Here is a 21,208-nt window from a genome sequence, read left to right on the forward strand (position 1 = left end):
CACTTTAAATGGGATAACTTAACAAGATTCTTTCACTTTAGAAAGAAACAGCTTAGAGAGTTATTAGAGATAATAACTTTAGATTCTATTTCTTTTTCATTTGAAACTAACTAGATATTTCCACCTCTTGGCTCCACCTTATGCTAACCTGTTTCTCTGGAATTTTGAGAAATTGGATTCACACTTGTATCTCTGATAAGCCTTTCTTAAGTAGATTTCTTGAGGAATTCCTTTCTACGAATTTCTTTCGTAATTTACCAATATGTCATGCCATAGAGGTGATTTTTGCCTTTTCCTTTTCCTGACCTCAGAGTTGGTGCAGCCTACCTGTTTAAGATCTGTAACTTTTGATAGTAGATCTGTAACTTTTGATAGTAGATCTGTAACTTGTGATAGTAGATCTGTAACTTGTGATAGTAGATCTGTAACTTGTGATAGTAGATCTGTAACTTGTGATAATAGATCTGTAACTTTTGATAGTAGATCTGTAACTTGTGATAGTAGATCTGTAACTTTTGATAGTAGATCTGTAACTTTTGATAGTAGATCTGTAACTTTTGATAGTAGATCTGTAACTTTTGATAGTAGATCTGTAACTTTTGATAGTAGATCTGTAACTTGTGATAGTAGATCTGTAACTTTTGATAGTAGATCTGTAACTTGTGATAGTAGATCTGTAACTTGTGATAATAGATCTGTAACTTTTGATAGTAGATCTGTAACTTGTGATAGTAGATCTGTAACTTGTGATAGGTGGGGGATATCTTACTAAGACTTAAAACACCGCATCTGTGGGCGTGTGGGTACTGTTTCTACCACATCTGTGGGCGTGCGGGTACTGTTTCTACCACATCTGTGGGCGTGTGGGTATCTTTTTCCACCACATCTGTGGGCGTGTGGGTACTGTTTCTACCACATCTGTGGGCGTGTGGGTATCTTTTTCCACCACATCTGTGGGCGTGTGGGTACTGTTTCTACCACATCTGTGGGCGTGTGGGTATCTTTTTCCACCACATCTGTGGGCGTGTGGGTACTGTTTCTACCACATCTGTGGGCGTGTGGGTATCTTTTTCCACCACATCTGTGGGCGTGTGGGTATCTCTTTCCGCTCAGGTCTGCCCTTAAAGAGAGTAGTGTCCTTTACAACTAGAGATCACTGTGAAGCTGTCCTCTCACTCACCTGTCCCGTCTATCCAGTTGTCACGTCGCAAAAACGATGTCCTAACCTAACCTAACTGGCGTCCCACGCATAGAAAACGCCACACCCCGTCAATTTTAGTGTTGGATGCTGTAATACCGATTAAACATTAATTCCTCAGAATATGCTTTAGATAGAACGACAATGTTAATCCCAGAGATTATGAAGCTATCTTGTGCAGACGAGGAGTCTTTTTTATTATTAGTATTAGTATTAGTATTATTAGTATTATTATTATTTATATGAAGGACTTTAGGTGGCTAAAAATAGGAGCTGCCTAGAAATTTAGTCAGAATTTACGAATTTACGTATGAATTTAGAATCTAGAATTTCCGTATGCACTAGAATTTCTACAATATACCTTAATTCTTATGTTCTTAGTACTAACAGTATTGCTAACATTATAGAAGCATCTACATAGATAAACATCCGTATTGCCCAATATCTACATAAACCAAAAGCCTAAATAAGCACTAACATAGGTATTGGAACCCATAACGAAACACCTGTGTGACTTAACATTCAGATTCTCACACACCTACACAGTCACTCTCCTACTGAACGAAACACTTAACCAAACACCGGTGTTACCAGACATCTACATAGCCAAACACCTGTATTAAGCCGCCTCATGTGGGCGTCAATGTGATGGAGATCAAGAATTATATTGGTGTATAATTTTAAATTATAATTAAATTTGATGTATTGATGATGTGTTTTCTTTTTCAGGTATTGGTCCGGAGGAGGAGGCGCTCTATAGTGCTCGGCATGACGACAGAGACGAGGTGTGTGTGTGTGTGTGTGTGTGTACTCACCTAGTTGTACTCACCTAGTTGTGTTTGCGGGGGTTGAGCTCTGGCTCTTTGGTCCCGCCTCTCAACCGTCAATCAACAGGTGTACAGATTCCTGAGCCTATCGGGCTCTGTCATATCTACACTTGAAACTGTGTATGGAGTGAGCTTCCACCACATCACCCCCTAATGCATTCCATTTGTCAACCACTCTGACACTAAAAAAGTTCTTTCTAATATCTCTGTGGCTCATTTGGGCACTCAGTTTCCACCTGTGTCCCCTTGTGCGTGTTCCCCTTGTGTTAAATAGACTGTCTTTATCTACCCTATCAATCCCCTTCAGAATCTTGAATGTGGTGATCATGTCCCCCCTAACTCTTCTGTCTTCCAGCGAAGTGAGGTTTAATTCCCGTAGTCTCTCCTCGTAGCTCATACCTCTCAGCTCGGGTACTAGTCTGGTGGCAAACCTTTGAACCTTTTCCAGTTTAGTCTTATCCTTGACTAGATATGGACTCCATGCTGGGGCTGCATACTCCAGGATTGGCCTGACATATGTGGTATACAAAGTTCTGAATGATTCTTTACACAAGTTTCTGAATGCCGTTCGTATGTTGGCCAGCCTGGCATATGCCGCTGATGTTATCCGCTTGATATGTGCTGCAGGAGACAGGTCTGGCGTGATATCAACCCCCAAGTCTTTTTCCTTCTCTGACTCCTGAAGAATTTCCTCTCCCAGATGATACCTTGTATCTGGCCTCCTGCTCCCTACACCTATCTTCATTACATTACATTTGGTTGGGTTAAACTCTAACAACCATTTGTTCGACCATTCCTTCAGCTTGTCTAGGTCTTCTTGAAGCCTCAAACAGTCCTCTTCTGTTTTAATCCTTCTCATAATTTTAGCATCGTCCGCAAACATTGAGAGAAATGAATCGATACCCTCCGGGAGATCATTTACATATATCAGAAACAAGATAGGACCGAGTACAGAGCCCTGTGGGACTCCACTGGTGACTTCACGCCAATCGGAGGTCTCACCCCTCACCGTAACTCTCTGCTTCCTATTGCTTAGATACTCCCTTATCCACTGGAGCACCTTACCAGCTACACCTGCCTGTCTCTCCAGCTTATGTACCAGCCTCTTATGCGGTACTGTGTCAAAGGCTTTCCGACAATCCAAGAAAATGCAGTCCGCCCAGCCCTCTCTTTCTTGCTTAATCTGTGTCACCTGATCGTAGAATTCTATCAAGCCTGTAAGGCAAGATTTACCCTCCCTGAATCCATGTTGGCGATTTGTCACGAAGTCCCTTCTCTCCAGATATGTTACCAGGTTTTTTCTCACGATCCTCTCCATCACCTTGCATGGTATACAAGTCAAGGACACTGGCCTGTAGTTCAGTGCCTCTTGTCTGTCGCCCTTTTTGTATATTGGGACCACATTCGCCGTCTTCCATATTTCTGGTAGGTCTCCCGTCTCTAGTGATTTACTATACACTATGGAGAGTGGCAAGCAAAGTGCCTCTGCACACTCTTTCAGTACCCATGGTGAGATCCCATCTGGACCAACCGCCTTTCTAACATCCAGATCCAGCAGGTGTCTCTTGACCTCCTCTCTCGTAATTTCGAATTCCTCCAAGGCCGCCTGGTTTACCTCCCTTTCTCCTAGCACAGTGACCTCACCCTGTTCTATTGTGAAGACCTCCTGGAACCTCTTGTTGAGTTCCTCACACACCTCTCTGTCATTCTCTGTATACCTGTCCTCGCCTGTTCTAAGTTTCAATACCTGTTCTTTCACTGTTGTTTTCCTTCTGATGTGACTGTGGAGTAGCTTTGATTCGGTCTTGGCTTTGTTTGCTATATCATTTTCAAAAATTTTCTCTGCTTCTCTTCTCACCCTGACGTACTCATTCCTGGTTCTCTGGTATCTCTCCCTGCTTTCTGGTGTTCTGTTATTCCGGAAGTTCCTCCACGCCTTCTTGTTCAGTTTCTTCGCTTCCATACATGCCCTATTATACCATGGATTCTTTTGTTGCTTCTCGGATTTTTCCCTTTGGGCCGGGATGAACCTGTTTACTGCCTCCTGACACTTTTGGGTAACATAGTCCATCATACCCTGTACAGACTTGTCTCTGAGGTCTGTGTCCCAAGGTATTTCACTTAGGAAACTTCTCATCTGTTCATAATTCCCCTTTCGGTATGCCAGCCTTTTGATTCCTAGTTCTTTTTGGGGGGAGATAAGTCCTAGCTCTACCAGGTACTCAAAGTTCAATACACTGTGGTCACTCATTCCCAAGGGCGCTTCCATCTTAACTTCCCTTATATCCCATTCATTTAGGGTAAATATCAAATCAAGCATTGCTGGTTCATCTTCTCCTCTCATTCTTGTTGGCTCTTTGGTATGCTGGCTTAGAAAGTTTCTTGTTGCCACGTCCAGCAGCTTAGCTCTCCATGTTTCTGGTCCTCCATGCGGGTCTCTGTTCTTCCAATCTATCTTCCCATGGTTGAAGTCTCCCATAATTAGTAGTCCAGATCCATTCCTGCTAGCAACAGAAGCTGCTCTTTCTATTATGTTAATGGTGGCCATGTTGTTTCTATCATATTCCTGTCTAGGTCTTCTGTCATTTGGTGGTGGATTATATATGACTGCGACTATAATTTTTTTCCCTCCATTTGTTACAGTACCTGCTATGTAGTCACTGAAACCTTCACAGCCCTGAATATCCATCTCCTCAAAATCCCAGCCTTTTCTTACCAGCAGAGCTACACCACCCCCACCTCTTCCTTCCCTCTCTTTCCGCATAACATAATAGTCCTGTGGAAACACTGCATTTGTTATTGTTTTCGTGATCTTTGTTTCTGTGAGGGCTATTATGTCTGGGTTTTCCTCTAGTACCAGTTCTCCAAGCTCATTTGCTTTATTTGTAATTCCATCTATGTTAGTGTACATCGCTTTGAGGCTCACTTTCTTCTGTCCCTTCTCAAATCGCCTCCTTGGTGAGTGTTCTGCTGGTGGGGGAGGCTGTTCCATGGGTGTGAGGACCTGTGAGGTGGGTAACAGGATCTCAGAGGATACTGGAATGAGGGGCGGGGGATCCAGTGAAGGGGGAGGGACAGGGAGGGTATGGGGTGAAAGGGGAGGGAGGACGGGAAGGAAAGGGGGGGAGGGAGGACTCGGGAGGAGGGGAGGGGTAGAAGGGTGGGGATTGGGTGTGGGGGGAGGGAGATTTGGCTGAACTTTTGAGTGGGGGCAGGGAGGGTTTGGGGTAGGGGGGTTTTCTATGCAGAGGAGGGAGGCGGGGTTGTCCTCCCTTCTGGTGTTACTGGGTAGCTGGTTGTGGGTTCCCCCCTCGCCTCTGGGGGTGTTGTGTTGGGAGCTGTGACTTCCTGGTTTTCCCCTCTCGCCTGCGCCTCTGTGTGTGTGTGTGTGTGTGTGTGTGTGTGTTCGTCTATTTGTGCCTGCAGGATCGAGCATTGGCTCGTGGATCCCGCCTTGCTAGCCATCAGTTGTTTACAGTAATGACTCCTGTCTCATGTCCCTATCATATCTAGTTTTAAAGTTATGAATAGAGTTTGTGTGTGTGTGTGTGTGTGTGTGTGTGTGTGTGTGTGTGTGTGTGTGTGTGTGTGTGTGTGTGTGTGTGTGTGTGTGTGTGTGTGTGAGTGTGTGTGTACTCACCTAATTGTACTCACCTAATTGTGCTTGCGGGGGTTGAGCTCTGGCTCTTTGGTCCCGCCTCTCAACCGTCAATCAACTGGTGTACAGATTCCTGAGCCTATTGGGCTCTATCATATCTACATTTGAAACTGTGAATGGAGTCAGCCTCCACCACATCACTTCCTAATGCATTCCATTTGCTAACTACTCTGACACTGAAAAAGTTCTTTCTAACGTCTCTGTGGCTCATTTGGGTACTCAGCTTCCACCTGTGTCCCCTTGTTCGCGTCCCACCAGTGTTGAAAAGTTCGTCCTTGTTTACCCGGTCGATTCCCCTGAGGATTTTGTAGGTTGTGATCATGTCCCCCCTTACTCTTCTGTCTTCCAGTGTCGTGAGGTGCATTTCCCGCAGCCTTTCCTCATAACTCATGCCTCTTAGTTCTGGGACTAGTCTAGTAGCATACCTTTGGACTTTTTCCAGCTTCGTCTTGTGCTTGACAAGGTACGGGCTCCATGCTGGGGCCGCATACTCCAGGATTGGTCTTACATATGTGGTGTACAAGATTCTGAATGATTCCTTACACAGGTTCCTGAACGCCGTTCTGATGTTAGCCAGCCTCGCATATGCCGCAGACGTTATTCTCTTTATGTGGGCTTCAGGAGACAGGTTTGGTGTGATATCAACTCCTAGATCTTTCTCTCTGTCTGTTTCATTAAGTACTTCATCTCCTATTCTGTATCCTGTGCCTGGCCTCCTGTTTCCACTTCCTAGTTTCATTACTTTGCATTTACTCGGGTTGAACTTCAACAGCCATTTGTTGGACCATTCACTCAGTCTATCCAGGTCATCTTGTAGCCTCCTACTATCATCCTCTGTTTCAATCCTCCTCATAATTTTTGCATCGTCGGCAAACATTGAGAGGAACGAATCTATACCCTCTGGGAGATCATTTACATATACCAGAAACAGTATAGGTCCAAGGACTGACCCCTGCGGGACTCCACTTGTGACGTCTCGCCAATCTGAGACCTCACCCCTCACACAGACTCGTTGTCTCCTGTTGCTTAGGTATTCCTCTATCCACCGGAGTACCTTCCCTCTCACTCCAGCCTGCATCTCCAACTTTCGCACTAGCCTCTTGTGTGGCACTGTATCAAAGGCTTTCTGACAATCCAAAAATATGCAGTCTGCCCACCCTTCTCTTTCTTGCCTTATTTTTGTTGCCTGGTCGTAGAATTCAAGTAACCCTGTGAGGCAGGACCTGCCATCCCTGAACCCATGTTGATGCTGTGTTACAAAGTTCCTTCGCTCCAGATGCTCCACTAGTTTTTTTCGCACAATCTTCTCCATCAGCTTGCATGGTATGCAGGTTAGGGACACTGGCCTGTAGTTCAGTGCCTCCTGTCTATCCCCTTTCTTGTATATCGGGACTACGTTAGCTGCTTTCCAAATATCTGGCAGTTCCCCTGTTGCCAGTGATTTGTTATACACTATGGAGAGTGGTAGGCTCAGTTCTCTTGCTCCTTCCTTTAGAACCCAAGGGGAGATTCCATCTGGGCCTATAGCCTTTGTCACATCCAACTCTAGTAAACACTTCCTTACTTCCCCACTGGTAATCTCAAACTCTTCCAGTGGTTCCTGGTTAGCTATTCCCTCACTTACCTCTGGAATTTTTCTGTGTGTGTGTGTGTGTGTGTGTGTGTGTGTGTGTGTGTGTGTGTGTGTGTGTGTGTGTGTGTGTGTGTGTGTGTGTGTGTGTGTGTGTGTGTGTGTGCGTATGCAAAGTGTTTTAGCAATTAAATGCAGTCTCTTGTTCCATTTAGATATGTAAATTAATAGCTTGCTGAAACTGCTAACCATATATATATATATACCTTAGATATATAGAAAATATGCTTAAGAATTACGAAGCACATAGACCTGTCAGAGAGAGAGAGAGAGAGAGAGAGAGAGAGAGAGAGAGAGAGAGAGAGAGAGAGAGAGAGAGAGAGAGAGAGAGAGAGAGAGAGAGAGAGAGAGAGAGAGAGACCTACTAACTACTTTACTCTCTCTTCAGCGCCCACGGGAGAAAAGTCGACATCGCCATCTTTCTGGTCGCTACCAAAACTACCATCAAGAAGTCTGTGCAACCAAAAAGTAAGTTATCCCCCACTTTCCACTTACAACCCCCCCCCCCCACTTACACCCCCCACTTACACCCCCCTTATCCCATAGCTCCTCCTTCCTTATATGTACCTCGTCCCCTTGTCCCATATACCTATTCCCAATCCACTCAACAGTGATAGTATAAAGTTTCTATCGTGTAAATTGGCTGGTTGAACAGTTAGCTGATGGCAACTTTGATTACTTAATTACTTAACTGCCGAGCTGTGTGGAGCCTCTTCTTGCCTCCAGCGCCAGGTGCAGGATTTATCTGGATTTATCAAGATAAATCTCCTGATTTATCTTTGATTTATCATTAGGGAGAGAGAAAGAGAAAAGGAGAGAAAGAGAAAAAAAGAGAAAAAGATATAAAGATAAAAATACATAAAAAGAAAATTATATAAAAATACAAAGAGAAAGAGAAAAAGAGAGATGAAAAAAGGTGAGAAAATAAGTGATAGGAAGAGAGAGAGAGAGAGAGAGAGAGAGAGAGAGAGAGAGAGAGAGAGAGAGAGAGAGAGAGAGAGAGAGAGAGAGAGAGAGAGAGAGAGAGAGAGACAGACAGACAGACAGACAGACAGACAGACAGACAGACAGACAGACAGACAGACAGACAGACAGACAGACAGACAGAGACAGAGAGAGAGACAGAGATTTTCATAGGTTATATAAAAAAAAATTAGGTCGCTCCATCGTGTAAAAAATAACATTCCACTTAACAGCCAACCAAAAATCACCGGAAAACCACTAATTAATCTCTGATAGGTCACTACATCATCCATTACGTCATCCATTACGTCATTCATTACGTCATTCATGACGTCATTAATAACGGCAGAAGAGGAAAATTGGCGGGAAAAATATTTGTAGATAATGATTGATTGACAGAGACATGATAGGCAGGTAGGGTGGGTGTTGCCACAGCCGTGACAAACAGACGTGACAGCCACCTAGGGCCAGATTCACGAAGCAGTTACCCAAGCACTTACGAACCTGGGGCCAGATTCACGAAGCAGTTACCCGAGCACTTACGAAGCTGGGGCCAGATTTACTAAGCAGTTACCCAAGCACTTACGAACCTGGGGCCAGATTCACGAAGTAGTTACGCAAGTACTTACGAACCTGGGGCCAGATTCACGAAGCAGTTACCCAAGCACTTACGAACCTGGGGCCAGATTTACGAAGCAGTTACGCAAGCACTTACGAACCTGGGGCCATATTTACGAAGCAGTTACGCAAGCACTTACGAACCTGGGGCCAGATTTACGAAGCAGTTACCCAAGCACTTACGAACCTGGGCCCAGATTCACGAAGCAGTTACCCAAGCACTTACGAACCTGGGGCCAGATTTACGAAGCAGTTACCCAAGCACTTACGAATCTGGGGCCAGATTTACGAAGCAGTTACCCAAGCACTTACGAACCTGGGGCCAGATTTACGAAGCAGTTACCCAAGCACTTACGAACCTGGGGCCAGATTTACGAAGCAGTTACGCAAGCACTTACGAACCTGTCCATCTTTTCTCAATCTTTGACGGCTTTCTTTACAATTATTAAACAGTTAATGAGCTCCGAAGCACCAGGAGACTGTTTATAACAATAACAACAGTTGATTGGCAAGTTTTCATGCTTGTAAACTGTTTAATAAATGTAACCAAAGCCGTCAAAGACTGAGGAAAGATGCACACGTTCGTAAGTGCTTGCGTAACTGCTTCGTGAATCTGGCCCCAGGTTCGTAAGTGCTTGCATAACAGCTTCGTGAATCTGGCCCCAGGTTCGTAAGTAATTGCGTAAGTGCATCGTGAATCTTGCCCCAGGTTCGTAAGTGCTTGCGTAACTGCTTCGTGAATCTGGTCCCAGGTTCGTAAGTACTTGCGTAACTGCTTCGTGAATCTGGCCCCAGGTTCGTAAGTGCTTCATAAATCTGGCCCCAGGTTCGTAAGTACTGGCGTAACTACTTCGTGAATCTGGCCCAAGGTTCGTAAGTGCTTTGTGAATCTGGCCTCAGGTTCGTAAGTACTTGCGTAACTACTTCGTGAATCTGGCCCCAGGTTTGTAAGTGCTTCGTGAATCTGGTCCCAGGTTCGTAAGTACTTGCGTAACTGCTTCGTGAATCTGGCCCCAGGTTCGCAAGTGCTTCGTGAATCTGGCCCCAGGTTCGCAAGTGCTTCGTGAATCTGGCCCCAGGTTCGCAAGTGCTTCGTGAATCTGGCCCCAGGTTCGTAAGTGCTTCATAAATCAGGCCCCAGGTTCGTAAGTGCTTCATAAATCAGGCCCCAGGTTCGTAAGTGCTTCATAAATCAGGCCCCAGGTTCGTCAGTGCTTGCGTAACTACTTCGTGAATCAGGCCCCAGGTTCGTAAGTGCTTGCGTAACTACTTCGTGAATCAGGCCCCAGGTTCGTCAGTGCTTGCGTAACTACTTCGTGAATCAGGCCCCAGGTTCGTCAGTGCTTGCGTAACTACTTCGTGAATCAGGCCCCAGGAGGGGAGCACTGAGCCTAGTATCCTCGTGTCCTCAGGGGCTGGCGGGAACTACACGAAGCGGTAGACGTGGACGGGAACGAAGTAGTCATCGTGAACTCCATCGGCGGGCAGAACCAGACCTACTACAGCTACGACTGCGTCTCCCCCTGCACCGCTTGCAAAGGTGAGCCCCTCACAGTTCACTACGGGCTCACCATAGCCCGTGCTACATGGAACTTTTTGTTCCAGGTAGCGAATCTTAAATAACAACAAAAGGTGAGCCCTCTTCCTGAATTTACCTTATTGGACACTGTCTCTCTCTAGTGGCTTCGATAAGGAGACGTAGACCCGTCAATGGACGATCTTTGTTGACTAGACCACACACTAGAAGGTGAAGGGACGACGACGTTTTGGTCCGTCCTGGACCATTTTCAAGTCGATTGTGAATGGGGTCTGGTCAATACATACTAGAAGGTGAAGGGACGACGACGTTTCGGTCCGTCCTGGATCATTTTCAAGTCGATTGTGAATGGGGTCTGGTCAATACATACTAGAAGGTGAAGGGACGACGACGTTTCGGTCCGTCCTGGATCATTCTCAAGTCGAGGATCATTATTTTCTTTGTTTTGACCGTTGTTTTGATCATTCTAGTACTCTGCTATTTATTCCATGTTCTTTAAGAAAGACTGGGAAGAAAATTAGAAGCCTAAGTAGACATAATTCTTCCGTCATTTGTTGACTAGACCACACACTAGAAGGTGAAGGGACGACGACGACGTTTCGGTCCGTCCTGGACCATTCTCAAGTCGACTTGTAAACAGTCATTCTCTTCCGTCATTTCCTTTACGATTTTGAATTGATTTCATCTATATTCTTTTAATTTCTCAATGTTATTTCTGATTATTTTGCGCATTATAGGAATATCCCTTAATGTGTTCTCCCCCCCCCTTGTTTCAAACATTTGTGTAGGTGCTGGAATGTTGACTAATGTTGTGTGAACAATGATGTATTTACAGAGAATGTTGAATGACTTTTGGTCGTAAGTTATAACTTGCTCTCATCTTTTAAGTGTCCCTACAGAGTCTATTCAAGTTCAAGTATGTTTATTGAGACAAGAAAGAAATACATCTAAAAGGGATAGAGTAGCTTAGGCTCACACAGAGATCACACTAACGTGATGCATCAAACTTTACCCTGTCGTAGCTCAGTCGATTAAGGCAGTGTCTGGGATGCTCCCAGACGCAGGTTCGAATCCTCATCACTGCCCTTGTGGATTTGTTCATTACCTTAGGCTATTTCTACACCCCTTACAGGGTATATTGTCTTAGTTCTACTTCTTATGCAAGCATAACAAGACTTTGGATCTGTCTCAATGTTTTGACCACGTTCATGGTTTCTTTTGGCTGGTCTGATTTCCTGGGGTGGCTGAATTTAATGATTTTTTTGAATATGTGATTCCTGAGGGGACTGGAGCTTCTTCCAGACCTCACCTTACATCTTGACCCCTCACCTTACATCTTGACCCCTCACCTTACATCTTGACCCCTCACCTTACATCTTGACCCCTGAATAACAGTCATATTCCTGGTTCCACATATCCATGTTTCAACTTGCTTGAGTATACTCCTAATATACCAACATATCCTCCAAAAATCATATTATAGGAACTACTGATCACACATACAAAAGTCGAATGTTTTACCCTAAAAAGTTGACATTTTTGTGCTGTTTAAAACACTGCAAATAGTAAGCTAAGCTGTCATACTGTTTCTATGGAACCTGTCATGGGCGTAAATAAACTGCTATAGGCTTAATATATATATATACACCATCTTAGGCCTAATTTACCCCAGACGTGTGCTTTTCTAGGCCAATGGCTGTTTAGGCCTGGTTCTTGTGCCCTTCTCTCTCTCTCTTGCCCCACTTCAAAGCTGATTGATCACAAGGGGGAACTTTTTTGAGTGGTACGACTGTCCATTTTGGAATATACTCTCGCATGTATACACCTGTATACACATATACACACCTGTATACACACATACAAACCTGTATACACACATACAAACCTATATACACACTTGTAGACACCCACCCACACACGTATTCACCACCTGTATGCCATACCATCCCCTTGACGAGGCCCCTAAGAGGCTATTGCACACGTGTCATGCTCTCTACAACACATGTGTCTGCCGGCAGGTGTGATGGGGTACTCCATGTGTAAGATGCGCTACACCTACGTCAAGATGTACTACCACCTCAGGTATGGAAGACGCTCCAGTGAGCCCAGGTGGGACTTCGTCGAAGTCCCTTCACATTGTGCCTGTGAGCTCGTCCCAGAGAATGCTATCGACGCTGATTGTCCGCAGAACAGGTGGGTGATTGGGTAGTTAGTGGGTGTTTGGGGGTAGTTAGAGGGTGTTTGGGGGTAGTTAGAGGGTGTTTGGGGGTAGTTAGTGGGTGTTTTGGGGTAGTTAGAGGGTGTTTGGGGGTAGTTAGTGGGTGTTTGGGGGTAGTTAGAGGGTGTTTGGGGGTAGTTAGAGGGTGTTTGGGGGGTAGTTAGTGGGTGTTTGGGGGTAGTTAGAGGGTGTTTGGGGGTAGTTAGTGGGTGTTTTGGTGTAGTTAGTGGGTGTTTGGGGTAGTTAGAGGGTGTTTGGGGGTAGTTAGAGAGTGTTTGGGGGTAGTTAGAGGGTGTTTTGGGGGTACTTAGTGGGTGTTTGGGGTAGTTAGAGGATGTTTGGGGGTAGTTAGAGGGTGTTTGGGGGTAGTTAGCGGGTGTTTTGGAGTAGTTAGTGGGTGTTGGAAAGTAGTTGGTGTTAGGGGGCATTTGGTGGCGTGTATAAAGTTCTTGGTGAGTGTATAAAGGTATTTGTGGGTGTATTAAGATGTTGATGGGTGTACAAGGGTGTAGAAACTTACCTTGAATATTGGTGTTGTTATTATCCTTTGTTCCTTGTTTTGCGTAATTTTTCCAGACTCTCATTTGTTTCACACTCTCATTTTATTCAGACTCTCATTTGTTTCCTTCGGGTTTACGACACTTTCTGTTTACCTCCGACTCCCTCTTGAGAGGGATGGACAGCCCCGTTGCCTCTATAATAAATTCCATCATCTCATTTACTCTCTTCCCATTGGATTTCCCGCAGAAAGTCCATCTTACTGTAGTCCCCACGTCTGTAAATCCCTCTCCTTCTTCTTCAAAAGATTTCTTTGTGGAACTAACTCCCTGAGCTCCACTATGGAGTCAAGCGTGATAATGCACTAGTCACTGCTAGAGGAATCTCGTTTTCTATTTTGTCATCGTCTGCCTCACTTTGCTGATTGGATTCTGTTCTGTTTATTTAGATTTAGATTTAGATTTTGATTCAGGTAAAGGTACATACATTGTGAAGTGGAGTTACAAACATAATGTTGGAATTTAAAGATATAGTACATACAGTACCTAAAGCCACTAGTACGCATAGCGTTTCGGGCAATTTTTTCGTATCTTGCTTGGTGGTGTAAATATGCTGGTTTAAGAAGAGTGTGTTTGTCATGTCTACCAATTTTGCTCTCTGTGTCTCATCACTCCTGTGAGGGGGGGGGGGAAGACATATATATTTTCAGTCTATTTAGTGTTAGTCTATTTAATGATAGAAAATACACTAGTTACTCCTCACTCCCTTTGTCACTCTGGCTGCGTTTTCTGTCACCTTTAGCTAATTCTGTCGTTGACTTTCAGTGATATACTATACACTATGGAGAGTGGCAAGCAAAGTGTTTCTGCACACTCTTTCAATACCCATGGTGAGATCCCGTCCGGGCCAACAGCCTTTCTCACGTCCAGCTCCAACAGGTGCTTCTTGACCTCATCTCTTGTAATTTCGAACCCTTCCAAGGCCGCCTGGTTTACAACCCACCTCTCCTAGCGCAGTGACCTCACCATGTTCTATTGTGAAGACCTCCTGGTCTGTGTGTGTGTGTACTCACCTATTTGTGCTTGCGGGGGTTGAGCTCTGGCTCTTTGGTCCTGCCTCTCAACTGTGTGTGTGTGTGTGTACTCACCTATTTGTGCTTGTGGGGGTTGAGCTCTGGCTCTTTGGTCCCGCCTCTCAACTGTGTGTGTGTGTGTGTGTGTATTCACCTATTTGTGCTTGCGGGGGTTGAGCTCTGGCTCTTTGGTCCTGCCTCTCAACTGTGTGTGTGTGTGCGTGTGTGTGTATTCACCTATTTGTGCTTTCGGGGGTTGAGCTCTGGCTCTTTGGTCCCGCCTCTCAACTGTGTGTGTTTGTCCAGATCACCAGTACTGACAGACCCTCTCTCTCTCCCCCCACAGACAGTGAGTTACTACAGCGACCCCCGAAACTAATTACCCCCCAGCAGCCGGTTCTCCCCCCCCTTTCCCCTCCCCCTCCACCACCACACCTCCTCTCCTATGCCCCCCTTCCCCCTACCCCCATCCCCCGCCCCCCTCATCGAATGCTCGGGCCAGTCCATCTCAGCCCCGCCAAGCGTCGCCCTCTCCAAGGAACCATCGTTTATTTCTCCATCCCCCCGACCACGCTGGACATCACCCTGTCAAGGAGAGTCAAGCAGACTATCGCGCCGTCAAGGAGAGTCAAGCAGACTATCGCGCCGTCAAGGAGAGTCAAGCAGATAATCGCCCCGTCAAGGAGAGTCAAGCAGACTATCGCCCCGTCAAGGAGAGTCAAGCTGACTATCGCCCCGTCAAGGAGAGTCAAACTGACTATCGCCCCGTCAAGGAGAGTCAAACAGACTATCGCCCCGTCAAGGAGAGTCAAACAGACTATCGCCCCGTCAAGGAGAGTCAAACTGACTATCGCCCCGTCAAGGAGAGTCAAGCAGGCTGTCACCTCCGTCAAGAATAGTCAAGCAGACTATCGCGCCGTCAAGGAGAGTCAAGCAGACTATCGCCCCGTCAAGGAGAGTCAAGCAGACTATCGCCCCGTCAAGGAGAGTCAAGCTGACTATCGCCCCGTCAAGGAGAGTCAAGCAGGCTGTTGCGCCGTCAAGGAGAGTCAAGCAGGCTGTCGCGCCGTCAAGGAGAGTCAAGCAGGCTGTCACCTCCGTCAAGAATAGTCAAGCAGACTATCGCGCCGTCAAGGAGAGTCAAGCAGACTATCGCGCCGTCAAGGAGAGTCAAACTGACTATCGCCCCGTCAAGGAGAGTCAAGCAGGCTGTCACCTCCGTCAAGAATAGTTAAGCAGGCTGTCACGCCGTCAAGGACCGTAAAAAAAGGAGAGAGTCAGTAAAAGCCATAATTAGGATTCGAACCTGCACCCTGGGTACATCCCAAGCATACGCCCAAAACTACTCAGCCACGAGTTGTTTTGAATATATCACGTTGATACATCACGTTAATGGGAATATTTCACGTTGATACATCACGTTATAATGGCATTTGTTTGTGCATAGCAAAGCAATCTAGCGTCCTGGCAAGAATAGTCAACGAGGCTGTCTCCCTAGTTAAGGATAGTCAACGAGGCTGTCACGCTACTAAGAAGAGTACAGGACATCAAAGTTTACCGCCATCCGGGCTACCTACCATCCACGATATCTACCATCAAATTCAGGAGAGTCAAATATTTTGGAAAGTCCCTGGACGCTGGGTCAAGTCCCTGGGCGCTGGGTCAAGTCCCTGGGCGCTGGGTCAAGTCCCTGGACGCTGTGCCAAGAGAAGCTCCAGCTTTGACTCTCCACTCAAGGAGAGTCAAAGCAAGCTTCCACGTCTAAGTATAGTCCATCCAACTGTGACTACGTCATGAAGGCGGAGACATCAATGGGGACTTGAGGTTACTTTGTCAAGGATAATCAAGAATTCTAATATGTAAAGAATACTTAAGAAGATTAATACTCCATTAAGAATACTCAAGAGGACTGCTACTCCACCCAGGAGAGAGAGTAGCAAGTTGTCATACCACCAAGGCCAACCAAACATGTTTAAGGAACCACAAACAAAAGTCCATCTCGTTAAGGACAGTCGAGAATACGTCCATCTCATTAAGGACAGTCGAGCAAACGTCCATCTCATTAAGGACAGTAGAGCATACGTCCATCTCGTTAAGTACAGTCGAGCATACGTCCATTTCGTTAAACAATCAAGTAGACTACCACGCCATCAAGATGAATGCTGACTACTGATCCTGCTGTCAGTCAGAGTCATATATATAGCCAAGCTTAACTGTCACCAATACTCATGCATGGATCCTGTCAGAAGAGCAACACAGCAAGCTTATCTGACTGCTCCGTGTGGCTGTGTCGACCGACATTATAACTATGGACAGCGCGTCTCCCGTCTAGACACATACGGATAAGTTTTCGCGCCCATCCAAACATCCGTCAACACTCAGGTATTGCGAGGTGCTGAGAGCTCCGTAATCAGATACGTCAGTCAGAAAAGGAGGATCGCAGCCAATCAGCAAAGTCCATTGACGTGCACCCAGACAATCGAATCGGGCGGTCCACGGGGACATGCACGTAGCCTAAGGGGTACTCAGGAGTCAGTTTGAAAGGTCAGCCAATCAGAACGCGAATCGAATACGGGACAAACACACACACACAGCCAATCACGACAGGCAGCTGCAAATGTAGTGTCACCACGCGTACCACTGGGAACCACTCGGCAACATAAGGAGGCCGGCAATACGAAAGGTAGAAAGAAGTTTGCGTATAATGTGAAGCAGAAGAGTACCTGAGCGGAGGAGCGCGGGAAGTTGATACGAGCAAGCAACGTTCTACTCTTCTTCTATCTCTCTCTCAGTTACCCCTTCATCCTCTTCTAGATCCATTCTCTTATATTTTCCTCTAAATAAAATGAGTCACATTCTTATGGTTTTATTTCCCATCTAAGTCTTCTCTCCTTACTCCGACAACCATCGTCGTCCCCCTGCAACCAACACCCCCTACAATTGTCCTTAATTATCCCCCACAATCACCACCATCCTTCACAATCAAAACCACACAATCATTCCCTACAAATGACGAAGGTTGCCAAAGGTCACTTGCACCGTCACAATAAACATTGTATACATCGAAATTCTAATACAAAACGCAAGAATATAATCCCAAAAATGCCAATAAAGATATAATTATGAAACAAAACGAGAAAAATATCAACTGTGCAGCCTAATAGCGGAAATCTTACTTTTTTTAAAGCCTAATAAATTATAATCAATCAAAATACCAAACAAGTCCCCAAATAATTATTTATTTATATAAAAGAAGGTACATTGGGATTGTGAGGATACATAGCATAGTAATTACACTCTTGTAAAGCCACTAGTACACGCAGCGTTTCGGGCAGGTCCTTAATCTAAGAAACTTAGATAACTGAAATACAGTATAGATAACTGTTGACCATAGCAGATACAAATAATCAAATTATCAATTAAAACAATACAGTAAGACAACGGACCTGCAGACCAGTAAATAATGAAGAAGATACCATTATACACAATTCAAATACATTATTGTATGGAACACAGTAACATGGAACTAAACAGCAACAATACGAAGGCATTAAACACGTTTCCAAAGACAAACAGAAGTATATTACAAAGTCGACACGAATAATACAAATCAATACAAGACCTATACAAGTCAAAACAAGACCTATACAAGTCAAAACAAGACCTATACAAGTCAAAACAAAACCTATACAAGTCAAAACAAGACTTATACAAGTCAAAAGATTTGTATAAGACTTGTAATAGGTGCTCATTAAACACCTATACAAGTCAAAACAAGACCTATACAAGTCAAAAGATTTGTATAAGACTTGTAATAGGTGCTCATTAAACACCTATACAAATCAATACAAGACTTATACAAGTCAAAACAAGACCTACACAAATCAAAACAAAACCTATACAAGTCAAAACAAAACCTATACAAGTCAAAACAAGACCTACACAAGTCAAAACAAGACCTATACAAGTCAAAACAAGACCTGTACAAGTCAAAACAAAACCTATACAAATCAAAACAAGACCTACACAAGTCAAAACAAGACCTATACAAGTCAAAACAAGACCTGTACAAGTCAAAACAAAACCTATACAAATCAAAACAAGACCTACACAAGTCAAAACAAGACCTATACAAGTCAAAACAAGATCTATACAAATCAAACCAAGATCTATACAAAAATAAAACAAGCTGGTCACCACACTTCCACACCCCAGCCCGGCGTAGAGCAATTACCAGTGTGGTCAACAAAGGCTTAAGTTCCACCCTACAATGATGATCACATAAAAAATAAAGTTACAAAACATCACAATACTTTTTTTTCCTTCTCGTGTGAAAATCTCACCAAAATACCGCACTACGGTCACACGTTGATTGGTTCCAGTTGAGAGGCGGGACCAAAGAGCCAAAGCTCAACCCCCGCAAACACAACTAGGTGAATACACGCAAATGCATACCAAGCCCGAAACTTAGTATGCCCGTACTTAGTACTGCCCGAAACGCTTTGCGTAATAGTGGCTTTAGGCATTGTATGTACTAGCTCTATCTATAAAGCCAACAAACTTTGTAAAATCTCTTTATGTATGTACCTTACCTAAATAAAAATTATTATTATTATTATTATAAGTCGCACATCAATCCTAACACACATTGTCACACTTGCAAAAATACCAGAATGCAATCTATGGAGGAAAAGGCACCAATCAGAACGCTGGCTTCTCACACCCACAATGCAACAGTCACGATTCCTATTCAGCAATAAAGACAGCACATTTATTCCGTCCACACTGCACTCAGGCACCTTGTAAACCCAGCCCGTAGCCACTGTAGAGTACAGTATACTCAGTATACCGCAGCCCGCTAGCCAGGTAAGCTAACTAGCCCGTTCTCATAAAGAAAGGCCAAAGTCCATTCCATACAGCCGCCAAACCCCCCTTGTTTATGATTGAAAAGCTGTTTACGCCAACCCGTCATATCTTCATTGGTGCCTTCTTTTGATAATTACTTACTAGGCAACCGGCTCTCTCTGGAACATCTGGGTCAGGACTTATTAAGCATTTGACTAGCAACTTGACAGTCATTTCAAGACTAACAACTTGAAAACCTGTACAGACTTTTCTTCAATCATGACGGCTTAATTTGTATTTATTAAGCAGCTTCGTAACCCTTACAGCTCAACGTTATTATTGTAGATCGCCTCATAACGCCTCGGAGCTCATAACTAAGGGGTGAGGTAAGGAGGAAGGGAGGAGGAGGAGGAAGAGGTGAAGGAGACAGCAGAGAACAGAGTTAATAATGAGAGTGTGATGGCGGCAGGTCTCTTGGGCCCGCACACAGCACTCTCCGCCGACTGCTACACTCCTAATTACTCATTACACTGGTGTGTGGGAGCGGCCAACGTCTATCCATACCAAACAACACAGAATAGACTATCCCTACCGGCCAACACAGAATAGGCTACCCCTACCAGACAACACAGAATAGGCTATCCCTACCAGACAACATAGAATAGGCTATCCTGACCACACAACACAGAATAGACTATCCCTACCAGACAACACAGAATAGGCTATCCCTACCACACAACACAGAATAGGCTATCCCTACCAGACAACATAGAATAGGCTATCCTAACCACACAACACAGAATAGGCTATCCACACCACGCTACAGAAGCCCAAACCTCTACCACAGGGCTCACCATCCTGGGAATCAGTGATCCTATGGTCGTACTGACCAAATAAGACACACACACACACACACACACACCTTCAGCTGAAGTATTTCAGCAAAGCAACGACAAACTTGGTTTTCTGTTTTTCAACTTTAAAGTGTATCTTAACAGCAAAAGTTAGCCAGCAAACTGAGAAATTCCTCCAGCCCCTCGCCTCACTTAATGGTAGACGTCGAGAGATATATATACAATATATATTTGTTAACCCTGTAAGTTAATTCTTGGGGAAAGACACAGATTAAAACATGTTGTTAGTGAATATATATACACAGAGGTGTAGGCTACTGAATGCATATATATATTGATGACAGTGTCAAACCACGAAGGAAGAATTGATACAGGAATTTCCTTAAGTACTTTCGCATTTAATAATACATCTTCAGAAGGGTGAAGGGTAATACATCTTCTTCACCCTTCTGAAGATGTATTATTGAATACGAAAGCACGTAAGGATATTCCTGTTTCAATTCTTCCTTCGTGGTCTGACACTGTCACATTTTCCATCATGTGTTAATTTCCGTGATTTACACACACACACACATATTGATATATCCCAAACAAAACTATAATTATTAACTACGTTTCCCTGACTTGCAACATATATACACATTATTGCAACAAGGCGCCTGGTGGGTTAGACCACTGTGAAGTCAGAATATGTTGGGCACTTGTTCCGCTAGAGAGACGTGGGCGGTGTGAAGGCCAGACGGCGTCCCTCATAGGATTAGCAAGAGCCTCTCAGTGTCAACAGGATCAAGACCTATCCTTGGGATCATCACCTTACACCGTAATTTCTCTCTCTCTCTCTCTCTCTCTCTCTCTCTCTCTCTCTCTCTCTCTCTCTCTCTCTCTCTCTCTCTCTCTCTCTCTCTCTCTCTCTCTCTCTCTCTCTCTCTCTCTCTCTCTCTCTCTCTCTCTCTCTCTCTCTCTCTCTCTCCCAGGGCATACAATTACTCGTTTCTCGAAATTTGCCCGAAACGCTATGCGTACTTTAGGCATTTACTTTAGGCATTTAGGTACTTTAGGCGTAAGGCTTTAGGCATTGTACTAGCTCTATCTTTAAATTCTAACACTATGTTTGTAACTCATATTCAATGTATGTACCTTACCTGAATAAAAAATCTAAATCTAAAATCTAAATATATGGAAATAACCCTTTTCGAATCCCACTCATAAATTATAATCGCTATTTATCTTATTTAAATTGTTAATTTAATCAAGGCACTTATATACAGTTTTTAGAGAGGATTGGTTACG

The 21,208-nt window shown here is 44.5% G+C and overlaps 1 protein-coding gene across 1 annotated transcript in view; it reads left to right on the forward strand.

Moving 5' to 3' along the window:
* Positions 1–17,076, forward strand: part of LOC123751989 (venom nerve growth factor 2) — a 42,775-nt gene extending 25,699 nt beyond the window's left edge. The window contains exons 5-9 of the mRNA XM_069334693.1: positions 1,928–1,983; positions 7,702–7,781; positions 10,307–10,434; positions 12,450–12,624; positions 14,566–17,076. Coding sequence (XP_069190794.1) covers positions 1,928–1,983; positions 7,702–7,781; positions 10,307–10,434; positions 12,450–12,624; positions 14,566–14,572 — 446 coding nt within the window. The 3' untranslated portion in view covers positions 14,573–17,076. The remainder of the gene's footprint in view (positions 1–1,927; positions 1,984–7,701; positions 7,782–10,306; positions 10,435–12,449; positions 12,625–14,565) is intronic.
* The last annotated feature ends 4,132 nt before the right edge of the window (positions 17,077–21,208 follow it).

This window comes from Procambarus clarkii, chromosome 4, assembly GCF_040958095.1.
Source record: "Procambarus clarkii isolate CNS0578487 chromosome 4, FALCON_Pclarkii_2.0, whole genome shotgun sequence".
NCBI lineage: Eukaryota > Metazoa > Arthropoda > Malacostraca > Decapoda > Cambaridae > Procambarus > Procambarus clarkii.